This window comes from Phyllostomus hastatus, unplaced genomic scaffold (assembly GCF_019186645.2).
Source record: "Phyllostomus hastatus isolate PE091 unplaced genomic scaffold, TTU_PhHast_1.1 phas_contig_210, whole genome shotgun sequence".
NCBI lineage: Eukaryota > Metazoa > Chordata > Mammalia > Chiroptera > Phyllostomidae > Phyllostomus > Phyllostomus hastatus.
The window spans coordinates 20,187,176-20,208,680 of NW_025333737.1; the positions used below are offsets into that span (position 1 = coordinate 20,187,176).

Genomic DNA, 21,505 nt, shown 5'->3' on the forward strand with positions numbered 1-21,505 from the left:
CCAGAAGGTCATATAAAACACACACACACACACACACACACACACGAATATGTATTGGGTAGCAGCATGAGGAATATTCTAGAAGGGCTCCCTAGAGGCCTGCCAGGCTCTGAGATCTGCTCTAGAAGAAGAGGGCATTTCCCAGAAGGGTGTAAGGAGGGAAGTTGACTCTAGATGTCAGGAAGCCAGGCTTGGGTTTCCTCCCTGTTTGATCCGCTGGCATTCTCCCAAGCCCCCTCGCTTTCCCTTCTATGGCCATTGTTTCTTTTCCTGGAACCCTCTTGCCTCCTTCTTTTCTTGGGGAACTCTTTGAAACCCACTGAACCATGCCCTGCCACCCCGCAGACCGTGCACACATCTTTGTGGTGAGACTGCAAACACCGAGTGTGCAGAGGTTCCAGGGCCTGCCCTCCAGCAGGGAACGGTGTCTTTGCCACATCTTTAGTCAATCATCGGATGTTTATTGAGTGCTTGCTGTGTGCCAGCACCTTGCTGGGTGGTGGCACGGGAGACCCTCGGAAGCAGGTCAAGTCCCTGGTTTAAGGAACTTACAATCTGGCTGAGAAGAAATAAGGAGAAATAAGGATGCAAAGGCCACAGCCTCAGCCAAGACCTGTTCCAGGGAGAGGGCGGGTGACCCCGGGCAAACTAGACTGGAAGGGCATCCCAGCAGGTCTACACCACAGCAGACGTGGACTTCCCCAGGAAGAGGAGATGGGAGCAGTGGATTTCGAGTGGAAGAGATGGAACAGCCAAGGCTCTGGCCTTGGGCTTGTGGGAGGTATGCATCTGGCAAGTGAGCAAGACCTGGTGAGAAAGAAGGGCTGGGACAGGGTGTGGATGACTCAGGGGCTGACCACCGAACTGGCTTGAAATGGCATGGTGAACCAAAGGGAGCTTTCCTGCACGGTGTGGGAGGCCCCTAATTCCCCACTGAGGCCCAGGGGGAGAGGTCCAGCTTCTCAATGGCTGAGCAGTCCACGAAGTCTTGGGGGTAGCTGTTGGTTTTGAATGGGTTCAGGGGGGACCTTGGTGATGTGGGTGTTGTCACAGACAAGGCGTGAGAAGGACATTTTCCGTAGAGAGTCCTGCTGCTTCTCAGTGAAGACCCCAGGGTTCTCCCACCAGAACCTGCAGAAACAGAGGCACAGTGTTGCCATACAGCCCAGCTATTGACCCTTCCCCACCCTGCCAAAGGGCAGGTCATTGGGAACATGCTGAGGTGTGGGTTAGCCCTCACGCAGGAGGTGGGAACCCTACCTCGGGGAAAGGCCTGCCACTCTCCCACGGAGGTTTCACTTGCCTGTCTCCATCTCGAACTTGCTGGAACTGCTTCCCCATGAGGCAGGCCAAGAGAGACCCCACCTGGCCCCTTTCTACCGGCAGCTCAGCGACAGCCCCAATCCAGATGTCAATGTTGCTAGGGCTTCCATAGAGATCCAGGAACTTCTTAGCCAGAATCTTGTTCTTCAGCACAGCGCCCAGCTCCGCCAGGGTCTGGGGCTGTGAGAGGTTGCAGAAGCCTCTCCAGGAGTTATACCCTAGGACACAGAGACTGAAGTTGTCTCATCCTGGGGACCACTTGCTAAGCCCCCGCCCCCTTGGAGACATACCCACTCCTGCCCCATGGCCCCAGAAGGTCTGGAGTCATAGGAGTCACAGCTTCTGGGACAGGGTTCCATTGTTTTCTACCTGTGGTGCTTCAGCCTGGGGAGGGCCAGCAGGTGATGTGGGCCCTGGCCCCAGTATAAGCAAATATGCAAACCGAAGAACAGAGAAGTTAAGTAAGTTGCCTAAGGTCACATAACTAGATGGCACAGGTGGAATTTGAACCCAGGGAGATTGGCTCTTACTCAAAACGTTAAATCGCCTTTCTTGGGTACAAAAATATGGCCCCAATAGTCATTGGTTTCCCTCTATTCTCCTTTTTGTAATTTTTCTGGGCTTTCAAACTGGTTTTTCAAGTCAGTTGGTGATATCTTTTTCACTTGGGAAGCTCCAAGATGGTACCAAGATATGTTCTCTTGCCTCTGCATTAGAGAGAATGGAAGACTCCATTTTGCAAATGAGCAAAATGAGTTTTTAAAACTGGGGCACCTGCCTTGTGTTTTGGAATTGATCAGATCCTCAGGATCATAGAAGAGAGTGATCTTCTCAGAAATAGCTAAAAGTGCCCCAGGTCAGGCGAGACCCAGGCCCACTCACCAGGCATCCCGTGGTCCCGGCAGCGCTGTATGTTAATGGCAGCCAGGTCAAAGCCGTGGATCGTCTGAGTGGGCTGGAAAAGCTTGTTGCGCAGCTCTCCTGTCATCATTTTGTTCTGCTTCATCAACTTGGAGTTATTGACTAGCAGGCCCCGCACCAGAGGGTCAGTTCCACCTGCAAGGCAGACCATCCTGGGAATAAGAGGAGAGCTGGAACATCTTGCACTGCTGATTCCTTCCTCCACCAGACATTATCTCTCAAGTGCGAGTAGGAGCAGCTGAACATCTCAGGCTAAAAGTGGGGAGAGAAGAGCACAGTGCAGCCTGCAGGGTGTTCTGGGGGAGGGGGCAGTGCATACTGCCCACTTTGGGGGTGGAAGGAAGGGCCATTTCCAGCAAGCTATGGAAGGGCTATAGAATGGAAGGGCACTTAAAGTGCTTCCCAGATAAGTCAAAGGAGTTCACCAGCACCACTCCCCCATTATATGAAATGTTAGGGACTTGTCTAAGAAATACAAGATCAAAACTCTGAACAGTAAAATGACAACAAACTCACAGCTATCAATAATTGAACCTAAAAACAAAAACAAAAACTAAGCAAACAACTAGCGCAGGAACAGAATCACAGAAATGGAGATCCCATGGAGGGTTATCAGTGCAATGGGGAGGGAGAGAATGAGGGGAAATGGCACGGGGAATAAGAAGCATAATAGGCAGGTCCAAAATAGACAGGGGCAGATTAAGAATAGTATAGGAAATGGAGAAGCCAAAGACCTTATATGTACAGCCCATGGACACAAACTAAGGTGAAGGAAATGCAGGAGGAGGGTGGGGGGTGCAGGGCAAAGGGGGAGAAAGGGGAGAAAAAAATGGGGACAACTGTAATAGCACAATCAATACAACATACTTTAAAAAAAAGAAAGGGCCATTCATGAGATAGTGGCATGAAGACAAACTGCAGGACTTTTTCTGAGCTTTAGTTCAGAGATGGCCCCTTCCCCCTCCACAGGTTCCATTAAGGAACATTGCAGTATAGGAGGTGGTAGCAGAAATCTATAGAAAATGGGCCTGACTTGTCAGGCCTCAGTTAAGGCCAGTTTCAGCACAACCCAACAGAAAGAGGGTAAAGGGAAGCCGGGTCCAGCCTTTAGTAACTAATGGAGGTGGAAAGTCCCAGAGAGGAGTGAAGAAGAGCAAGTTATTTACCAAACCCATGAGTTTTTTTTCTACAGAGGTCAGAGAAGCCAGACGCAGGAAAAGGAGGTAGGAGAAACCTGGTATCTTAGAGGCTAGATGAGGAAAGAATAATAACTAGTATTTATTGACCACTCCCTGTGCGTCAGGAACTATTGCAGATTGCTCTACCCATATATTTCAAGTTTTTTGTATATTCTGGTGAGACAGGCACTGTTATTGTCCACATTTTACAACTGAGGAAACTGAGGCCCAGTGAGGAGAATTGCCTTGCCCCAGGTCACAGAGAAAGTGCCTGGAGCCTGACTTCCAAGCCAGGTTTCCCTAAGAGCAGGCTGCAGAGTGAGGCAGCCAGGTGGCAGCGCTTCCCTGAATGGACTTACCATCTTTGACTATCCCTCCAGGTGTTGAAGAAGAGGGTGTGCAGGGGGAGGTCCGGTTCTGGACCCCATGGCTGATAGTTCTCATCCAGGCGAGACACAGTGGCGGGGACCTCCAAGTGGCCAAAGCGGAAGGCAAAGGTGAAGACATTGGAAATTCGGGGATCCACAGAGTTGTTGTAGCCTTGGTATGGAGGGATCCACTTCTGCATCTCCACACCTAGCACAATGGGTAGGTAGTCCCTAAAGGTGATAATCTGGAACGAGAAACAAGTCATGAGGAAAGGGTGTGAGAAGACCCAAACCTCTGCAGAATGAGGTTGGAGAGGCACTGCAGCCAAGAGGGAGGAGCAGTGAAAAATCAAGGAGGGCAAATGGATAGCACATGTGTCCGATTGCCTTTCCCTTGACCTGGCAGACATTACTAATTGATCATGACATTATTTCTGCTGATCTCTCACGATTTGTCTCAACACAGGCTCTACTAAGCAGTCACTTCAATTTGGCACTTGAGATGTACTCTCTGTCATCTTTGCTCTAAGTTTATGACCTTGAAGCTAAAGGGACAGTCCTTGTGTGTCACTTCAACATAGCCATGTTGGGTTTTTAAACTTTTGCCACAGGCCAGGGCAAGAGGAATGAAGAACCATAGTAATGATTCACAGGGTAACCAAGGGAGGTTCATTCAGTCTCCAGTTCTGAAGGAAGTGCTGCACTTTGGAGAGGTCAGTTTCTGCTTTGGTTTTACTGAAAACAATGAACTAAGATAAATTAAGAAAATTTTTGAAAAAAATAATAAATCATGCCACCATGTAGCACAATAATTATATTAATTGTTATTTTTCATTTAAAAAATATATTTTATTGATTATGCTATTACAGTTGTCCCAATTTTTCCCCTTTACCTCCCTCCACCCAGTACTTCCATTCCCTCCAGTAATCCCCCTTAGTTCATGTCTATGGGTCATGCATATAAGTTCTTTTATTTCTCCATTTCCTATACTATTCTTAACATTCCCCTGTTGGTTTTGTACCTACCAATTTATGCTTCTTAAACCCTGCACTTTTCCCCCTACTCTCTCCCTTCCCCCTCTCAGCCCATAACCTTCCAAGTGATCTCCATATCTATGATTCTGTTCCTATTCTGGTTGTTTGCTTAGGTTGTTTTTTCAGACTCAGTTGTTGATCGTTGTGAATTTGTTGCCATTTTAATGTTCATAGTTTTAATATTCTTTTTCTTAAATAAGTTCCTTTAACATTTCATATAATAATGGCTTGGTGATGATGAACTCCTCTAGCTTAACCATGCCTGAGAAGCACTTTATCTGCCCTCCTATTCTAAATGAGAGCTTTGCTGGATAGAGTAATCTAGGCTGTAGGTCCTCCCTTTCATCACTTTGAATACTTCTTGCCAGTTCCTTCTTGCCTTCAAAGTTTCTTTTGAGAAATCAGCTGACAGTCTTATGGGAACTCCTTTGTAGGTAACTCTCTGCTTTTCTCTTGCTGCTTGTAAGATTCTCTGTTTACCTGTAACCTTTGCATTTTAATTATGATGTGTCTTGGTGTGTTCCTGTTTGGGCCCCACTTATTTGGGACTCTGTGGTTCCTGGACTTGTATATCTATTTCCTTCATCAAATTAGGGAAGTCTTCTTTCATTTATTTTTTCAAATAAGTTTTCAATTTCCTGCTCTTTCTCTTCTCCTTCTGGCATCCTTATGATTTGGATGTTGGTATGTTTAGAGATGTCTAGAGGCTTCTTAGTCTATCTTTGTTTTTGCTTTTATTTTTTAATTCTTTTTTCTTCTTGCTGTTCTGGTTGAATGCTTTATTTCTTCCTTATGTTCCAAACCATTGATTTGATTGTTGTCTTCATCCCCTCCATTGCTGGCTCCTATAGATATTTTTTTATTTCACTTAATGTAAATTTCACTTCTGCCTGGGTCTTTTTTATTTTGTTGCCATACTCAATGAACATCCTGATCACCAGTGTTTTGAACTCTGCATTTGATAAGCTGGTTATCTCCATTTTGTTTAATTGTTTTTCTGGAGTTTTATTCTGTTCTTTCATTTATACCCTATTTCTTTGTCTCCTCAATTTGGCAGCCTCCCTGTGTTTGTTTCTGTGTATTAGGTAGAGCTGCTTTGAGTCCTTGTCTTAGTAGTGTGTCCTATTGTAGAAGAGCAGACCTGTAAATTGTGTGGGGCCAAGACTTAGGTGATCACCATGGCATGGCAACCTGCTCCACTGCTTTGTGGCTCTGTGTGGGGAGAGGGTTGGGAGAGTGACAATTCCACTGCCTGGCTTCCGGAGGTTTGCCTGGAAGGAAGCTGTTTCCTGGTACTCGCCCTTTTCCAGTCACTTCACTCACTCCTTATATGTCCTTGCTCCTTCCAGCTGTTGCCCTGGTGCTGAATCCCAGAGGGGGTGGGCCTGCATAAGTCCTAAGTCCATGTGGGTCCTGTAAGAGGAGTGTCCTCAGAATCTGGCAGTTTCTTTCACTGCCCCAACCCCCACTGGTTTTTATAGCCAGAAGTTATAGGAATTTGTCTTCGTGGTGCTGCAGCCCTGGGCTGCTGGATGGTTTGTCTTGGGGTGGGCATCCCTTGCTCCCAAGGCATCCCTTCCAATTTTTATCCACCACATGTGAATATGGGACTTCTGGTTCCACTGCCTCTTCATGCCACTCTATGGCCACATGCCTCTCTATGCCTCTCTACCTCTCTCTGCATCTCTGCCCCTCCTACCCATCTGAGTGAATGTGGCTTCTTTAAACCCATGGTTGTTGGCTTTCCATACACCTTGATTTTCTGATGGTTCTGGGGAATATTTGTGTTGTAGTTTAGTTGTAATTTCTTTTTATAGTTGTGGGAGGAGACAAAGTGTGTTTACTTATGCCTCCATCTTGACTGGATGGCTATTCTTCTAATATTTGTCTATATAATACACATTTTACATAGTTGTAATCTGAAAGAATACAAACTTTTACATTCTGCTTTTTCACTTAACATATGTCACATTTCTACTTAGCTCACAATCATATAATTAAATGTGTATAATATTCTATGGTACTCACAGGCCCTTCTCCTACTCTTTTACTCTTGTGTTGCTTCTAATTTGTTTAGCAGCACAGACTATGTGGGGTGTCATTTTTGGTACAGGCGATCTGCTCTTTGGGCTATGGGAAGGAGCAGGAGACAGAACCCTGCCTTTGGCCACAGTGGACTTGATCCACATAATGGCACTTGATCTGAAGGGACAGGTAGGGTCACATAGGTTTTCATATTCTACCATGTGCAGAAAATCAGAGAAAGCTCATGTGCAGAGAGAGAGTGGAGAACAAAGAAGAAGTGAAGAGAGGAGCAGAGAGAAGGGAGGGACAGAGTGAGACTAACTGCTATAATTCCAGATGGTTTCCCATCTCTGCCTCTAACCCTTGTTGAGACCCAACTACCCTCCCTATCCTGGGGTTCCAGAAGAAACCTTTGTCAGCTCCCAGTTGACATGTGTATGGTGTTGAACCAATCCTGAGCATCTGGACTAGCCTGAGTGGGTTTCTTTTTCTTGTAGTCCCAAAAGCCTTGTTGTGGATTGAATTGAGTCCCCCTCAAATTCACATGTTGAAGCTCTAACCCCTAATGTGTTGGGAGATTAGGCCTGTAAGGAGGTAATGAAGGTTAAATGAGGTCATAAGGGTAGAGTCCTGACACAATAGAACTGGTGTCCTTATAAGAAGGGGGAGAGAGCCCTGGCTGCTGTAGCTCAGTGGGCTGAGCACAGGCTGTGAACCAAAGGGTCACTAGTTTGATTGCCAGTCAGGGTACATGCCTGGATTATAGGGTAGGTCCGTAGTGAGGACCACATGAGAGGCAACCACACCTTGATGTTTCTCTCACTCTCTTTTTCCCTCCCTTCCCTTCTTCCTACAAAGAAATAAAATCTTTTTTAAAAAGAAGAAGAAGAAGGGGGAGAGACACAGGGGAAAGGCCATGGGAGGTCACAGAGGGAAGGTGGCCACCTTGCAGACCAAGGAAAGAGGCCTCAGGAGAAACCAAACCAGCTAACACCTTGATTTTCTAGCCTCCAGACTGTAAAAAAATAAATTTCTGTTGTGTAAGGTATCCGGTCTGTGAGATTTTATTATGGTAGCCTGAGTTAGCTAATACCAGCCTTAACTTAACTAATCTCTAGGTAGACATTTTAAAATTTCTTTGGATGTTTTCTATCAATATCTCCAGCAGGAAGAATTCTGGGCTCCAAATTCTTTTAAAATAAATATTGAATTCTGGAGATTTTGAGAAGTAAGTGGAAATATGCATAAATCTCTTTGATAGTTAAAAAATAAGTGCATAGAGCATCTGGTTCCAGAAGTAGATGGTATAGATTCATTTTTCCTTCATCTTCCCTGCTAAATATAACTAAACTCCCTGGAAATTGTTCAACAGACAACAGTAAAAAGACTTTGAAATCTGGAAAGGGGGTGGACTGGCTGAGGACCCCAGGACGTGGGCAATGACAACATGGAAAGTCCTTACATACCCCAGACTAGGTATAGGATAGGATGGCAACCTGGAACTTCTAAAAGGAATAGATAAAAGGAAGCCCCCAGAATGACTTCTTTAAAAGACTTGGACAAGGGAAGTTGAGCAGAGAACTAGTAGACCGAGCCCAAACCTGCTTCACAAGCCAAGCCCTTAGCCATCCCAGGCCTTCATCCTCAACCCAGGCTGGCGAATGCTCTGATCTGCCTACAGTGGTGGCAGCAGTGAAACCCTGTGTTTCTCTGTTCTTCACTCAGTGGCATAAGGAGACACAGGAGTGGTGGCTTCTGCTCCCCTAGAAGGTTGCTCAGCAGCAGAAGGCAGCCAGGAAAGTATCAGTGTCAGCAGGGATTGACTGGGAACCCCAGAAGTCCCAGTCAGTAATGACTCATGAACCCCAGAAGAATAAAGCAGACCAGAACAGCATTGCAGGGACTCAGGAACTAAACTATCATTAGAACTAATGCCTACAAAAATATGTCAGAACCTAGAGGCTAAACCTAAACGGTAACTGCGTGCTTAAATAACACACTTAAATAGGTTCAAGAGTCTGCTAACATAACAACTAAATGTCTGTGATACAACTGAAAAATCACTCATAAGACCAAGCAAAATGAAAGCCAAAATTTGAATGAGAAAAGACAACAGTGACTTCATTCTGCTGCTGGAATTATCTGTTAAAGATTTTAAAGCAGCTGTCTGAAAAATGCTTCAGTGATCAATCATAAGTTGTCCTGAAACAAAGAAAAAACAGAACATCTCAACAAAGGAGTAGAACTATAAAAACAAACTGAAATTGTGGAACTCAAAATTAAATGAAATAAAATATGTGTTAAACAGACCAGTAACAGGGTGGAGATGACAGGATGGAACTGAAGGCGGATCAATAGAATTTAGTCAATCTGAAACCAGAGAGAAAGGAGACTGCACAGGGCCACATAAATGTGTCCAAGTAATTTTGACAAAGGAACAAAAGCACTTTGAGAGAGGAAAGATAGCCTTTTCAATAAGTGGTGTTGAAGCAATTAGACATCCATAGGCCAAAACAATGAACCTTGGCCTGAACCTCACACTTTATACAAAAATTAATTGTAAGTGTCATGCACTTAAATCTAAAACATAAAACAATAAAACGTTTAAACAGACAAGCAAACAAAAAATGGGAGAAAAATCTTGGGGACCTGTGAGCAGGGAAAGAGTTCTGAAACTTGACGCCAAGGGCACCATTCATGAAAGGAAAAAAATGATAAATTTGACCTCATTGAAATGAAAAAGTCTTGCTCTGCAAAAGACCCTGGAAGAGAATGAGAAGACAAAACTACGGCCTGGGAGGAAATATGTAAAGCCCCATACCTGACAAAGGACTTGTATCTAGAATAGATAAAGAGCTCTCAAAACTCAAGATTAAAAGACAAACAATCCAATCTGAAAATGAGCTGAATATATGAACAGGTATTTTATTGAAGAAGATACACTGAGGGCAAATAAGCACATGAAAAGATGTTCAATGTGATTAGCCATTAGAGAAATGCAAAGTTAAGCCACAATGAGATGTCACTATACACCTGTCAGAAAGGGTAAACATTGTGACAACACCAAATACGGAGCAGAGTGCCGAGAGACGGAACCATCCATACATTGTTGGTAGGGATATGAAGTGGTACAACCCTAGAAAATAGTTTGGCAGGTTTTTAAAATATACTTTGTTTATTATGCTATTCCAGTTATCCCATCTCCCCCTCTTCACTTCCCTCCACCCTGCAAACCCTCTCCCACCCACATTCCCCCCCTTTAGTTCATGTCCATGTGTCATAAGTTCTTTAGCTTCTACATTTCCCATACTATTCTTGCCCTCCCTCTGTCTATTTTCTACCTACCATCTATGCTACTTATCCTCTGTACCTTTTCCCCATTCTCCTCCCACTCCCGTTGCTAACCCTCCATGTGATCTCCATTTCTGTGGTTCTTTTCCTGTTCTAGTTGATTGCTTAGTTTGTTTTTTGTTTTTTTTTAGGTGTGGTTGTTAAGAATTGTGAGTTTGTTGTCATTTTATTATACATGTTTTTTATCTTCTTTTTCTTTGATAAGTTCCTTTAACTTTTCATAAAATAAGGGCTTGGTAGTGATGAACTCCTTTAACTTGACCTTACCTGAAGAGCACCTTATCTGCCCTTCCATTCTAAATGAAAGCTTTCCTGGATAGAGCAGTCTTGGATGTAGGTCCTTGCCTTCCATGACTTGGAATACTTCTTTCCAGCAACTTCTTGCCTGCAAGGTCTCTTTTGAGAAATCAGCTGACAGTCTGATGGGAACTCCTTTGTCAGTGACTGTCTCCTTATCTCTTGCTGCTTCTAGGACTCTCTCCTTCATTTTTACCTTGGCTAATGTAATTATGTTGTGCCTTGGTGTGTTCCTCCTTGGGCCCAACTTCTTTGGGACTCTCTGGGCTTCCTGGACTTCCTGGAAGTCTATTTCCTTTGCCAGATTGAGGAAGCTCTCCTTTATTATTTGTTCAAATAACTTTTCCACTTGTTGCTCTTTCTCTTCTCCTCCTGGTACCCCTATGATTCGGATGTTGAAACGTTTAAAGATGTCCTGGAGGTTCCTAAGCCTCTCCTCATTTTTTTTTTGAAGTCTTATTTCTCCATTCTTTCCTGTTTGGTTGTTTCTTTCTTCCTTCTGGTCCACTCTATTGATTTGAGTCCCAGTCTCCTTCCCATCACTATTGGTTCCCTATGCACTTTCCTTCATTTCACTTATTGTAGCCTTCATTTTCTCATCTAATTTGCCACCAAATTCAACCAATTGTGTGAGCATCCTGATCACCAGTGTTTTGAACTGTGTATCTGATAGGATGGCTATCTCTTAGTCGCTCAGTTGTATTTGCTCTGGAGCTTTGATCTGTTGTTCAGTTTGAGCCATTTTTTCTTTTGTCTTGTCGTGCCTGTTATGTATGAGGGGCAGAGCCTTAGGTGTTCACCAGGGCGGGGCAACCCACTTCACTGGGTTTTGGCAATCTATGTGCAGGAAGAGTCCAAGAGGGAACAATGGTGCTTGCTCTGCTCTCTGTTGGATATCAGTCCCTTCCATCACTTCCCCCTAAGCAAACTGGGCCTTTCTGGTCCCTGATTCCCATGTGGGTGGGCTTGTGTATGTTCTAGGACCCTGTGAGTCTCCCCAGTGAGCTCTCCTGTGAGGATGGGAGTCTCTCCCATCACCTGAACCCCCACAGGCATCCCCAATTGGTGCCTTTAGGCATTATTTCCCAGCACTGGGACCCTGGGTTGCTCGGTCTGTCTTGCTTCACATTTTCTCCTGGTTTATCTGTGTGTGAACGTGGGACCGCCTGGTCAGCCATCTGCCTTGCATACCGTGCCTTGCTTCACAATTGCTGCCTTGCTGGGTCTGCCCGTTGCCACTCCACACCCGGGGTCTGCCAGCTGCCGCCTGTGTGCCCGTGGTCTGCCCACTTCTGTCTTGCGTGCCCGGCGCCACTGCTTTTTTGTACCATGACCACTCTCTCCCCTGCTGCCCGACTCTGCCCCTCCTACCTGTCTGGATGAACGTGTCTATTTTAATTCCTTGGTTGTCGGACCTCCATACAGATCAATTTTCTGTCAGTTCTCGTGGTTACTTTGTTTTTAAATTGTTGTTCTTATTTTGGTTGTGAGAGGAGGCACATGGTGTCTACCTACACCTCCATCTTGGCCAGAAGTAGGAAGTTATCTTCATAAAATTATTAAAATGCGCACAAAAAAATCATCAACAAGGATGTTTATAACCTAAAAGCAACAACAACAAATCACAGAAAAACTAGAAATGACTTGAATGTCTCCAAGTAAGGTTGATAAAATAAATTGTGGTAATATATGTCACGTAACCCCAGGCAGCCATTAAAAATCATGTTGTAGAAGAGTATGTAAGTGATGTACCAAGTGACGACATCAGACTATAGAGCATTATTACATAATCCTGATGATATAAAATGACATAGAACTGTGATAGAAAAAAACCTAGAAAGATAGGCATTAAAATGTTAGCAATGATTTTCTGTGGGTGGTGGGGTTTTGTTGATCTTTGTGCTTTTATGGTCTCCCTTACCTGTTTTGTTTCTTACAGTGAACACCTGTTCTCAGGTTCTGTATTCATCTGGACCCTTCTGCCAGTCCTGAACCAGTGCCAGAGGCAGTGGTGGCTTGGTGCACATTTTTCCAGAAGATGATGAGAAGTCCCTGGAAGCTGCCCAGCAGCCTCATGAGGTTTCTCTGGCCTCCCTCTGCTCTCCACCCCCTGGTCCTTGGGCCCCTCTGTTCCTACCCTAGACTCACCTGCCAAGAAGCAGGGCACGTGGGCGGTGGTGTTGATGAACTCACAGGGGTTTGGCTTCTTGTTGTCAAAGGGCAAGTAGGCCAGCCCATGGTCCCAGACCTCCTGGTTGACAGCCAGGAGGCCCAGGGGACTGCTAAGGTTGCGGAGGCGGCTGGCCAGGCTGGGCTGGGGGCCATACACGAAGCTGGCGTCCAGGAAGGAGGTCAGAGCGTTGATCTGCTCTCGGGTCAGGGTCTGGTAGTGTGGAGTGGGGCAGATGAACCTGGCTCGGAAGAAAGTCATGCACTTCCCTTGAGTCTTCACCTTAGAGTCCTTGCTTGGGAACTGCAGAGAGATTGGGGGTGGGTGACTGGGCAGAGGTGGTACAGCTGGGCCCTGGTAACCTCTCCCCAGGGCAGATCTGGGTGAAGCTGGCAAAGATGCTGATGGTGTCCTCCTGGGACCCTAGTATCAGACACCAACTCTAGACACCTCCTGCTGATGCTACACATCCTGAGCCCACTATACCCTGAAGTTCATTACATCCCACTGTGTAAAGGGACTGAGGGGAGTCAGCCAATCTTCCAGAGGTAGGGCTTCACATTTTTGGTGGAGTGAGAGCCCTGAGATCCCTGGACAGGGAAGCAGAGCAGGAGATAGGGAAGGGTTTGTGAATAATTACTACCAACAGCAGCTACCACGTATGTGTTTTGCTTCTACTGTGTGGTAGGCATTCTGCATAATTTCTCACTTTGGACCTCACAAAACCTTGTAAGGTAGCTAATTGAGTCCCATTTTACAGGGAGAAAACTGAGGTTCAAACGAGTTGAGTACCTTGCCCACAAACTTACAAACTGGAAGGGAAAGATGTGGGAATCAAATCCAGGTTTGCCTGAATCTACGGCTCGGTTTCTTCACACCTCAGCACGTAGCCTTGACTTGCTTGCTGTTTGAGTGAATACATCACTTGCTAACCCTAAAGTCCATGAATAAGAACCAAGGGGCCCCAGTGCAAGTTCCTCTCCCTTCCTGCTGGAAATTCCCACAATTTCTGATTTCTCCCTCAAGTTTCAGCTCTTCCCAGACCCCAGGATGACTTATTACAGCAGGGTTCCACAGACCTTACTGCGTGTGAAATGCATCTCCTAGGAAAGTGTAGGTCCTGTTTCCCAATGTCTGGGAGGAGGCTTAAGACTCCTCCTAAGTCCTCACGTGGCGCCAATGCTGCTGGCTGGGGACATGGACAACCCTCCCCAGAGCATCCCAGTTCTGCCATTAGAGGTTCCTTGTCCATTTCCCATGCAGGCCCTTTGTCCTCGAGGGGAGAAACAGTGTCTAATTTGTCTTTGAATCCCTAGCACATAGTGCACTGCCTGGCATGAAGTAGATGATTAATGTCTATTTGCTGAATAAAAGGGACGAGTGAATGAACGGACATGTGAGGAGTGGGAAGCTGTCAAATCAGCACCCAAGGTCTCCTTAGAGACCCTGGCGGACAGGCTGGAAATGTCTGCCCCATGAGGGTGGCCCGGGCTGGTCAGGGACGTGTGGTGCAGGGCCTACCATGATGGGGAAGCAGTTGCCTCCTTGGATACAGTACTTGTCACATTGCTCTTTGGAGTGCTCGCTGCTCCCCAGCTCAGTGTCAGGGGCAAAATCCATGTCGTGGTCCACAATTTGACCCCACTGCATGAACAGCAGGGATGTGTTTGGGTCCAGAACACCCTCCTCACTCAGATAGCTTGCAATCTGGTTGGATACCTCACGGGCCTGCAGGAGAAAGAAGGGGCAGGAGGGTTGGAGGAAAATGTGCTTTGAGGAGTCAGGTTCAACTGCAGTTTTTACCTACAATGTAACAGGCACATTTATTTAATCCCTGTGACAAGTTTGTGAGGCGCTTGGCATTATCCCACTTTGTAGATGAGGAGACTGAGTCCTAGAGAAGTGAGGTCAGTTCTCCAAGGTCAGCTACAAAAGGGCAAGGACAGGATTAAAGGAAGGTCTGTGTGACTCGAAGGCTTGCAAGGCCGGTGCCCTCCCACTATGGACAGGGGAAACAAAGACAGCCTGCCTCTGAAGTGCCACTGAGCTGCCAGGTGTCTGGGAAGAGGAGAGGGGCTCAGGGGAGGGCCTGCCAACTCAGATGAAGCCAGCAGATAGGACCTCCAGGCAAGGGACAGCTGATGCGCTCCAGGGGCTGGGGCGGGGTCAGCAGGAGCAGGATGGGATGGGGAGGCCATCTGCCTAGGAGACCCCAGGGGGTCTGGCCTGTGGGCAACTGGGATGTGACAGCCACTTGGCTGGACTCCTGGCTGGCCCCGAGCTCTGCCGCCCTCTCGTGGCAGTTTGGGGATCATCGCCCGGCAGCAAGTCCAAATGTCCATCTCCTGAAGCCGCTGCCCCGCGCGTCCTCTGTCCTTTCACCTAGCTCTTCGTCCTCGCTTTGTGGGTGCAGAGTGCATCCCGTCCCCTCGGACTCCCATCCTTCACCCCCCACCGCCAGCCCGGCCTCACCAGCGGGATCGGGAAGCCGTTCCGCGTCTTTCCCGGCGTCCACCCGAAGGGCAGGGAGAGCCCGTCCTCGTACTCGGCGGGCAGCCAGCGCGCCAGCGCCCTGTTGGCGGCGCCCAGCTCAGGGTTCCTCCTGAAGCCGGGCAGGATCGCACTCAGCCTCCGCCTGTCTACTCCGGGGATGGCTTCTCCGCAAATCCCACGAGGATCCCACGGGGAAGGACCAGGAGCCTCTGCCCAGGGACTGGGGTCCTGGGGGTCGCGGAGGAGGCACCTCTCCAATGCGGGGATTCTGAACTACCCCCACCCCCTGAAGGTGCGGGGCTCCCTGCCCTGGGGAAGGTGCTGCTCCCGGTGGGAACCAGTGGTCTCTTTAGAAAGTGGGGAGGTTGGGGGGGGGGGAGGGTTTCAACAGGACGGATTCTGGTGGGCGCCAAGTTTAGGAGGGTGAGGCAGTGGGAGTGCTGTCTGGAATGCTCAGGCTGCGAGGCCCCCCCCCCGCCCACCAGGGGGCTGGGCGGGGCAGGGGCGAGGGCAGGGGCAGGGGCAGACGGGCAGGGTAAGGCGGTGGCGGTGGGGGGGGGGGGCGTGGTGGTGGCCATGAGGGCGGGGCGGGGTGCTGGTGAGGTCTGCCCCCCACAGCGGCCTCAGCCCACTCGCCTGTTATTACAGTCTCCTGTAATGGTGCGGTAAGAGCTGTTGTCGCATCTCACCACAGGCACCGGGGCACCACAGCCCACCTCCCGAGAGAGTGCAGTCAAGTCCAGGTTCGGGTCTGAAACGGAAGGGACACCAGTGGGGCTGAGCTCTTTCTCCATTCTGAGGCACTGGGGGCAGGCAGGGAAGGGAAACCAGGGAGGAACTCAAATTTGGGGGCCTATGTTCTGTGTTCTAAGCAAGCATTTCTGAGGTGGTGTCTCATTTCATCCTGACAGCTCATTAAGGAAAGAATTTAAATTCCCAATGAAACTGACGCCACAGTGCTGGAGAGACTTGCCCAAGGCCACAGGTAAGAACTTTGCAAGGCCCCAGAATGGTCAGTAATTCTTTGTCTATCAGGTCATTTGAATAATAGATCTTTCTTTTAGAATAAAAGTACCCCTGAGATAAGATTGCTTGTCTTCTAAAGCTTCACTGACATCTTAAGCACTAAACAAGCAGGAACCTAGATAGGAAAGGTGTTGGGGAGGGACAGGTCATTTCAAAGTCAGGGGCACTGTGGTCTTGGGAGGAGCAACAGGGTGGGGCCTTGAGGCCTGGGAGGCTTGCCCGTGGGCACAGAACGGACAGAGCTGCACACTCCCGATGCAGCCTGTGACCCAACACGGCACCTAGGAGCAAGATGGGCGAGGGAGTCCAGCCCCGGGGGACTTCCTCAGGGGGACCATCTGTGAAAGTTGGCAGGGGCTGGGGTTCGTCCCCCCACACCTTTGAATCTTGGAGTCCAAAGCGCTGCCTACTTCTTCCTACCTTGTCCCAGGTTCCTTCTTCTGGAACTTTGGAATTCGCCCAAGTCCTGGGCTACATACCTACTCTCACTGGATGTGCTGGCAGGGGCAACCGGCAACCTCTTGCTCTGCTCAGACCCAGACCCCTCCCTCCGTGATTCCCCAGGAGCTGTGACACTGGCAGGGGCAGGCGTGGAGGGCTGGGAGCAAGCCCTGATCAGCCCATCAGCCCGCTGCTTCAGCTCCACTTTACTCAGAAGTCGGAAATCTCACCTCCTGTGGTACAAGCCCAGTAAATGCCCCAGACACAGGTGACTTATGTTGAGGACCGCCCTGCCTGGTCTCAGGAAGCTGTAACCGCCCCCCCCCCCCCCCCCCCACCCCCCGCCGACCCCCCCCCCACCTCCCCGCCGGGACTATGGCTGAGTAAGAGGCCTCTGAACCAGGAGGCGCTAAAGAGACAAAACTTATTTCCCTGGCATGAATGCTGCCTATTCATATGCCTCATTCCCTTTCATGCTTGAACAGCAGTCAAGGACGGGTAACAATTCTCTTGGATAGAGAATGAATCTAAGACAGACTCGTTCATGAAGGAATGACAGAGACAAGACTCACGGGGCTGTGGAAATAACGGGGTGATGGACATCAATCACCAATTTTGCCAATGCCTGAGCCTTTGAGAAATCCGTCTGCCAGCTGCCTTTGTCTCCTCTGCCCAACTCAGGCCCCTTGGAAGTAACAGGGGTGGTACAGTCCAGACCAGAAACAGCGGACCCCCGGGGTAATGAGGCCTGAAACATAGAATATGAAAGACCCTGGGAATTCTGCTTGCTGGAGGATGCTCTTTAATTAGAATATGAAGTCACGGGCAGGAAACAGAACTAAGCTTTAAGTCCTGTAGTCTTTTTAAATGATAAAACCCCCAAATCTCTGGCTTAGGATCCCAGTAGGAAGTCTGCCAGCACCTTTCAAAAGCTAACTACTTGTAATTTGCAAACTGTATTGGTATTCAAGAATAAAACCCTGCTTGTGCAGGGGGATGAGGCGTTCCCCACATGAGGAGTGGCCCTGCTGTCCTGATTCCCCCACGGGACCTGCTTGTCTCTGTGTATGTTTTTCTTGTGTTTCGATGAACCATCCACAGCGTTCTGTGCTGACTGGAGGCAGGTGGGCACATGTCAGACTTAAATGTCCCCTTCCTGGGCAGAAAGTGGTGAAATGTAGTTTGGAACAGGGAGCCTATGTTTATTGACTGTAGTACTTCCTCTGGATAGAGGCCTTACAGACGGTATTCTACCCAGAGCATGAATGTCCCCTTGTTTGGAGTCGACAGTGTGACCTTGCTGGACTTTAAGTCCCTTTCTCTGTGAAAACAAAAAGAGCATTTTCCTAGCTGTCCTCTCAGCTGCTCCTTGCTTTGCAGTTCTAAGAAGGGAGAGGCAGGAGTGCTTCTCCGAGGAGGTGGCTCCTCATAGGGAACACAACTTTTGGTGGCTCCTGCCTTCTGCTGCCAGGAGACAACCCCTTCCTGCCATCAGAGGGCTAGGGGGTTTTCTGTACCTGTAACATTGGTCAAAGTCGTTTTCTGCCTCAGTCTCTTTAAGGAGTCTTCCCACACCTGCCCGTTGCGGATGGCCGTGCGCGTCCAGCCCCTGGCATGCTTGAGGTACTCTGAGAGCTGTCGCATGTTGGGTGCCTCAGAGCTCATGGCAGTCGTCAGCCTACAGTGGAGACAAAGGGGGACTCATGACCTGGCCCCTGGGGCTCTGACCCTGCAGAAGGGGGTGGAGGTGGAGTGTGTATCATGAGACCACGAGGGTATGGGCCTGCGCTCTCAGGATCTTTTCTCCATTGTCTTCTGGAAAATCTGTTGTGGGGGGAGGAAGATGCTGTGTGTCTAGAAGCTTTGCTAGGTCTGGTTCTGAGGAAAGGCTGGCAGGTGGACGTGAGCGCTGCCTGAATTAGAATCAGAGGGTTGCGGCTGTGCTGGCTGCAACAGGACTGGCTGGGGAGTCTTGAAAACACAGGTGTCCCAGGACACACAGATTCAGACCAGAGAACCCCTGACGCTCATTGTGGTTCTCCTGCCTGCACTGACTCAGTGGGGACTTACCTCCTGCTTGGCTATCCTTGGGGCTGGACTCTGTGGGAGCAGGCAGGGCTTTGGAGAGCCTCTTTCTCCATCTCCAGGCCTCCGCCCTCATCCTAGCCACCACCCTGGACCATCTGGAGGGCCATAGCCACCTCCTAACTGGGATCTCCGCTCCTATCCCCCTTCCATCCATTCACTACATGGCTGATGGAGTGAGCTTTCTAGAATGAAATTCAGACCATGCCATTATTACAGGGTGCAGCCAAGAGGGGGGCCCAAATAGGGATTTGGAATGGGCTACAGAACTCAAGGTGTCCAGGAAATATTGGGATGTCCTCCCCCCTCCCCCCAACAGGTGTGAGTTTGGCAAAGGGACACATGCAGCAGGGCCATTGAGAGCTGTTTTGCATAGCAACAGCTTTGCAGCTAACCTCTGGCATGGTCATTTAACATATCTATAACCTTTAACTTGCTTCATAGATATGTTAAATAGCTGTGACTATGCTTTGAGCCAGGGAGAAGGGAGGGACTTCCACCCACGATGTAACTGGGGGGCAGGTCCCCCTGATTACAGTGCCTGCATGAGAGCTTGGAGAAGATTGGCTCCATGACATGGGGCCACACCTGCCCAGACCTACTATGGCAGCCCAGTAAAGCTGGAAGGACATAAGGGTGCTGGCAAGTGTAGCCGGTTGTGGGAAGAGTTGGAAATGGGGCTGCAGAGGAGTTTGGCATGGGGATTTAAACCCAGAGACCAAAGCCATTGGAGAGAGGACCACGGGGTTGTGGCAGTGCAGAGAGAACCATGTGGCTGTGGCCAATAGAGGAGAGAGCCACGTGCTTCTGGCAGAGTGGGGACCCCTGCAGCCATGTAAGGGAGAGCCACGAGGTTTTGCCAGAGTGGGGACCCCCACAGCTTTGGTGGACAGAAGAACCATGTGGTTTTGGCCAGAGTGGGGACCCCTGCAGCTTTGGTAGAAGAGGACCACATGGCTTTGGGTGTGCTCCCTTTGACTGCATGGCTTGGGAAGCAGGAGAGACTTTGCCTGGAAGAAGGCTGAAGAACTCTCGCCAGTAGGCCACGAGAAGGTGCCACATGGCTTTAGACTAGAGATCCTGCCTAAATGGTGACATGGCTGAAGGTGCCAGTGGACTGAGACATGCATGTATGCTTCTTTTCTGGCATTACGGTACCCCAAAATTAGGACAGGGGAGAAGGAAGCACTGTGGGCATCAGTAGCTATCCCAAAAGACTTTGATATTTTAGTGAAGACATTAGGGCACTACTTTAAGTCTTTAGATCATTAAATAAACATTTCCTTTCCTTTTCACAAATCTCTGGCATTGAGAGATGTCTTTCCTGTAAGAAGGTGGACATAAGGAACATGGGGGGTCCTTTCAGTAATAGTAAATAGTAACCCCCCTTGTCCCTGTGGGTGGGCATGTTCTGTAACAGTTTTTGGCATCCCTGTGTGGGCCAACAATTGCCCACCTACTTGGCGTCTGTTCTGTCTGTTTTGTAACACTTTTTGGCGACCCAGATGGGACGATGATTTCTGTGGCAGACTGACCCTATCAGGTGCGAGAGAGTGAGACTTTGTTTCTCAGTTTTGAGAATTTCTCTGCATTCCTTTTGAGGGCATTGGCCGCCTAATCATGCCTGGAAAGGTGAAAAGGAAACAAAACAGGAAAGGAGCAGAGACATGGAAGTGTTTTGGTTGAAAACTTGCTTTCTGAGTGCTCTTTTAGAGCAACGGAGCTGGAATTGTGGGCAATAGCTAGGGAAATACCCGGTCTTTATGCCATCTGTATTCTTCTTGCTCTGACGTTTTGCTTGCTTTGTTGGAACTGTGTGAGTAGTTTTGAGCCACTCCCTCAGTGGAGCCCACTGGGTAGGATTCTAAGGGATTTGGAGAGCCACCGTGCTAAGTCAACATTCAAGAATCCCTTGTCTAAGCAGTTAATGATTTATTATTGTAACACAGTGTGTCCTACTTATGTTTTGAGTGCTGAGCTGAGATGGCCCGTGAATGGTACTTTGGGTTACTGCATCATTAAGCAATTACAAGAGTATTATAGACAGTGGAATCACTGGGAGGAACTCCTCTATCTCGATGCGTTTGTATTGTTGTATATATATTGCGTATATATATTGTTGTATGCGTTTGTATTGTTCTGGCCTTTTGCCAGAAACTGAGAATCCTGTGATGGTGCAGAAGGAAAAAGTGGTCTCAGAACCCCTCCCTGATAGTGGAATACAGGAGGAGAGAGAGAATGAGGAAATAAACCTCATTATTGCTCTGAACGCAGGGAATGGGTGCTCAGAAGCAGGGGAACTCCAGTGGCGCTGCTTCCTCCCTGGGAGGTGGGGCCCACCACGGCTTCCCCAGCCCCTTGCACATAGGGGAGGTCTCCACCACGGATTTGCAACCCCTGTGATTCAGCGTTGCATCTCCGCCACCTACACAGGTGGGCGAAACCAGTGTCGGGACACCGCCATTTTGGGTAAAATGGAGGATGAGCCACGTAAGTGCCGCCACAATGGAGGACGGCGTGTGCATGGGTGTCGCCATGTTGGACGACCTGGCATGTGTGGTTGTCGCCATCTTGGATGACCCGGCAGGCATTGGCATCACCATCCTGGACGACACAGTAAGCATGGTTGTCGCCACCTTGGATGACCAGCATGTTTGGGCGCCGTCATCTTGGATGACTGGCATGCATGGCTGTCGCCATCTTGGACAACCCAGCTTGCATGGTTGTCGCCATCTTGGATTACCTGGCATGCATGGTTGTCGCCATCTTGGATGACCCGGCGTGCATGGGCG

The 21,505-nt window shown here is 48.7% G+C and overlaps 1 protein-coding gene across 1 annotated transcript in view; it reads right to left on the reverse strand.

The window, feature by feature from the left end:
- Positions 1–656: 656 nt before the first annotated feature.
- The window catches only part of LPO (lactoperoxidase), a 31,619-nt gene continuing 10,770 nt past the window's right edge, over positions 657–21,505 (reverse strand). Inside the window, 11 exon segments of the mRNA XM_045836105.1 lie at positions 657–1,024; positions 1,026–1,131; positions 1,304–1,541; positions 2,206–2,379; positions 3,782–3,794; positions 3,796–4,035; positions 12,636–12,971; positions 14,190–14,396; positions 15,141–15,270; positions 15,798–15,912; positions 18,146–18,306. Coding sequence (XP_045692061.1) covers positions 923–1,024; positions 1,026–1,131; positions 1,304–1,541; positions 2,206–2,379; positions 3,782–3,794; positions 3,796–4,035; positions 12,636–12,971; positions 14,190–14,396; positions 15,141–15,270; positions 15,798–15,912; positions 18,146–18,306 — 1,822 coding nt within the window. The 3' untranslated portion in view covers positions 657–922.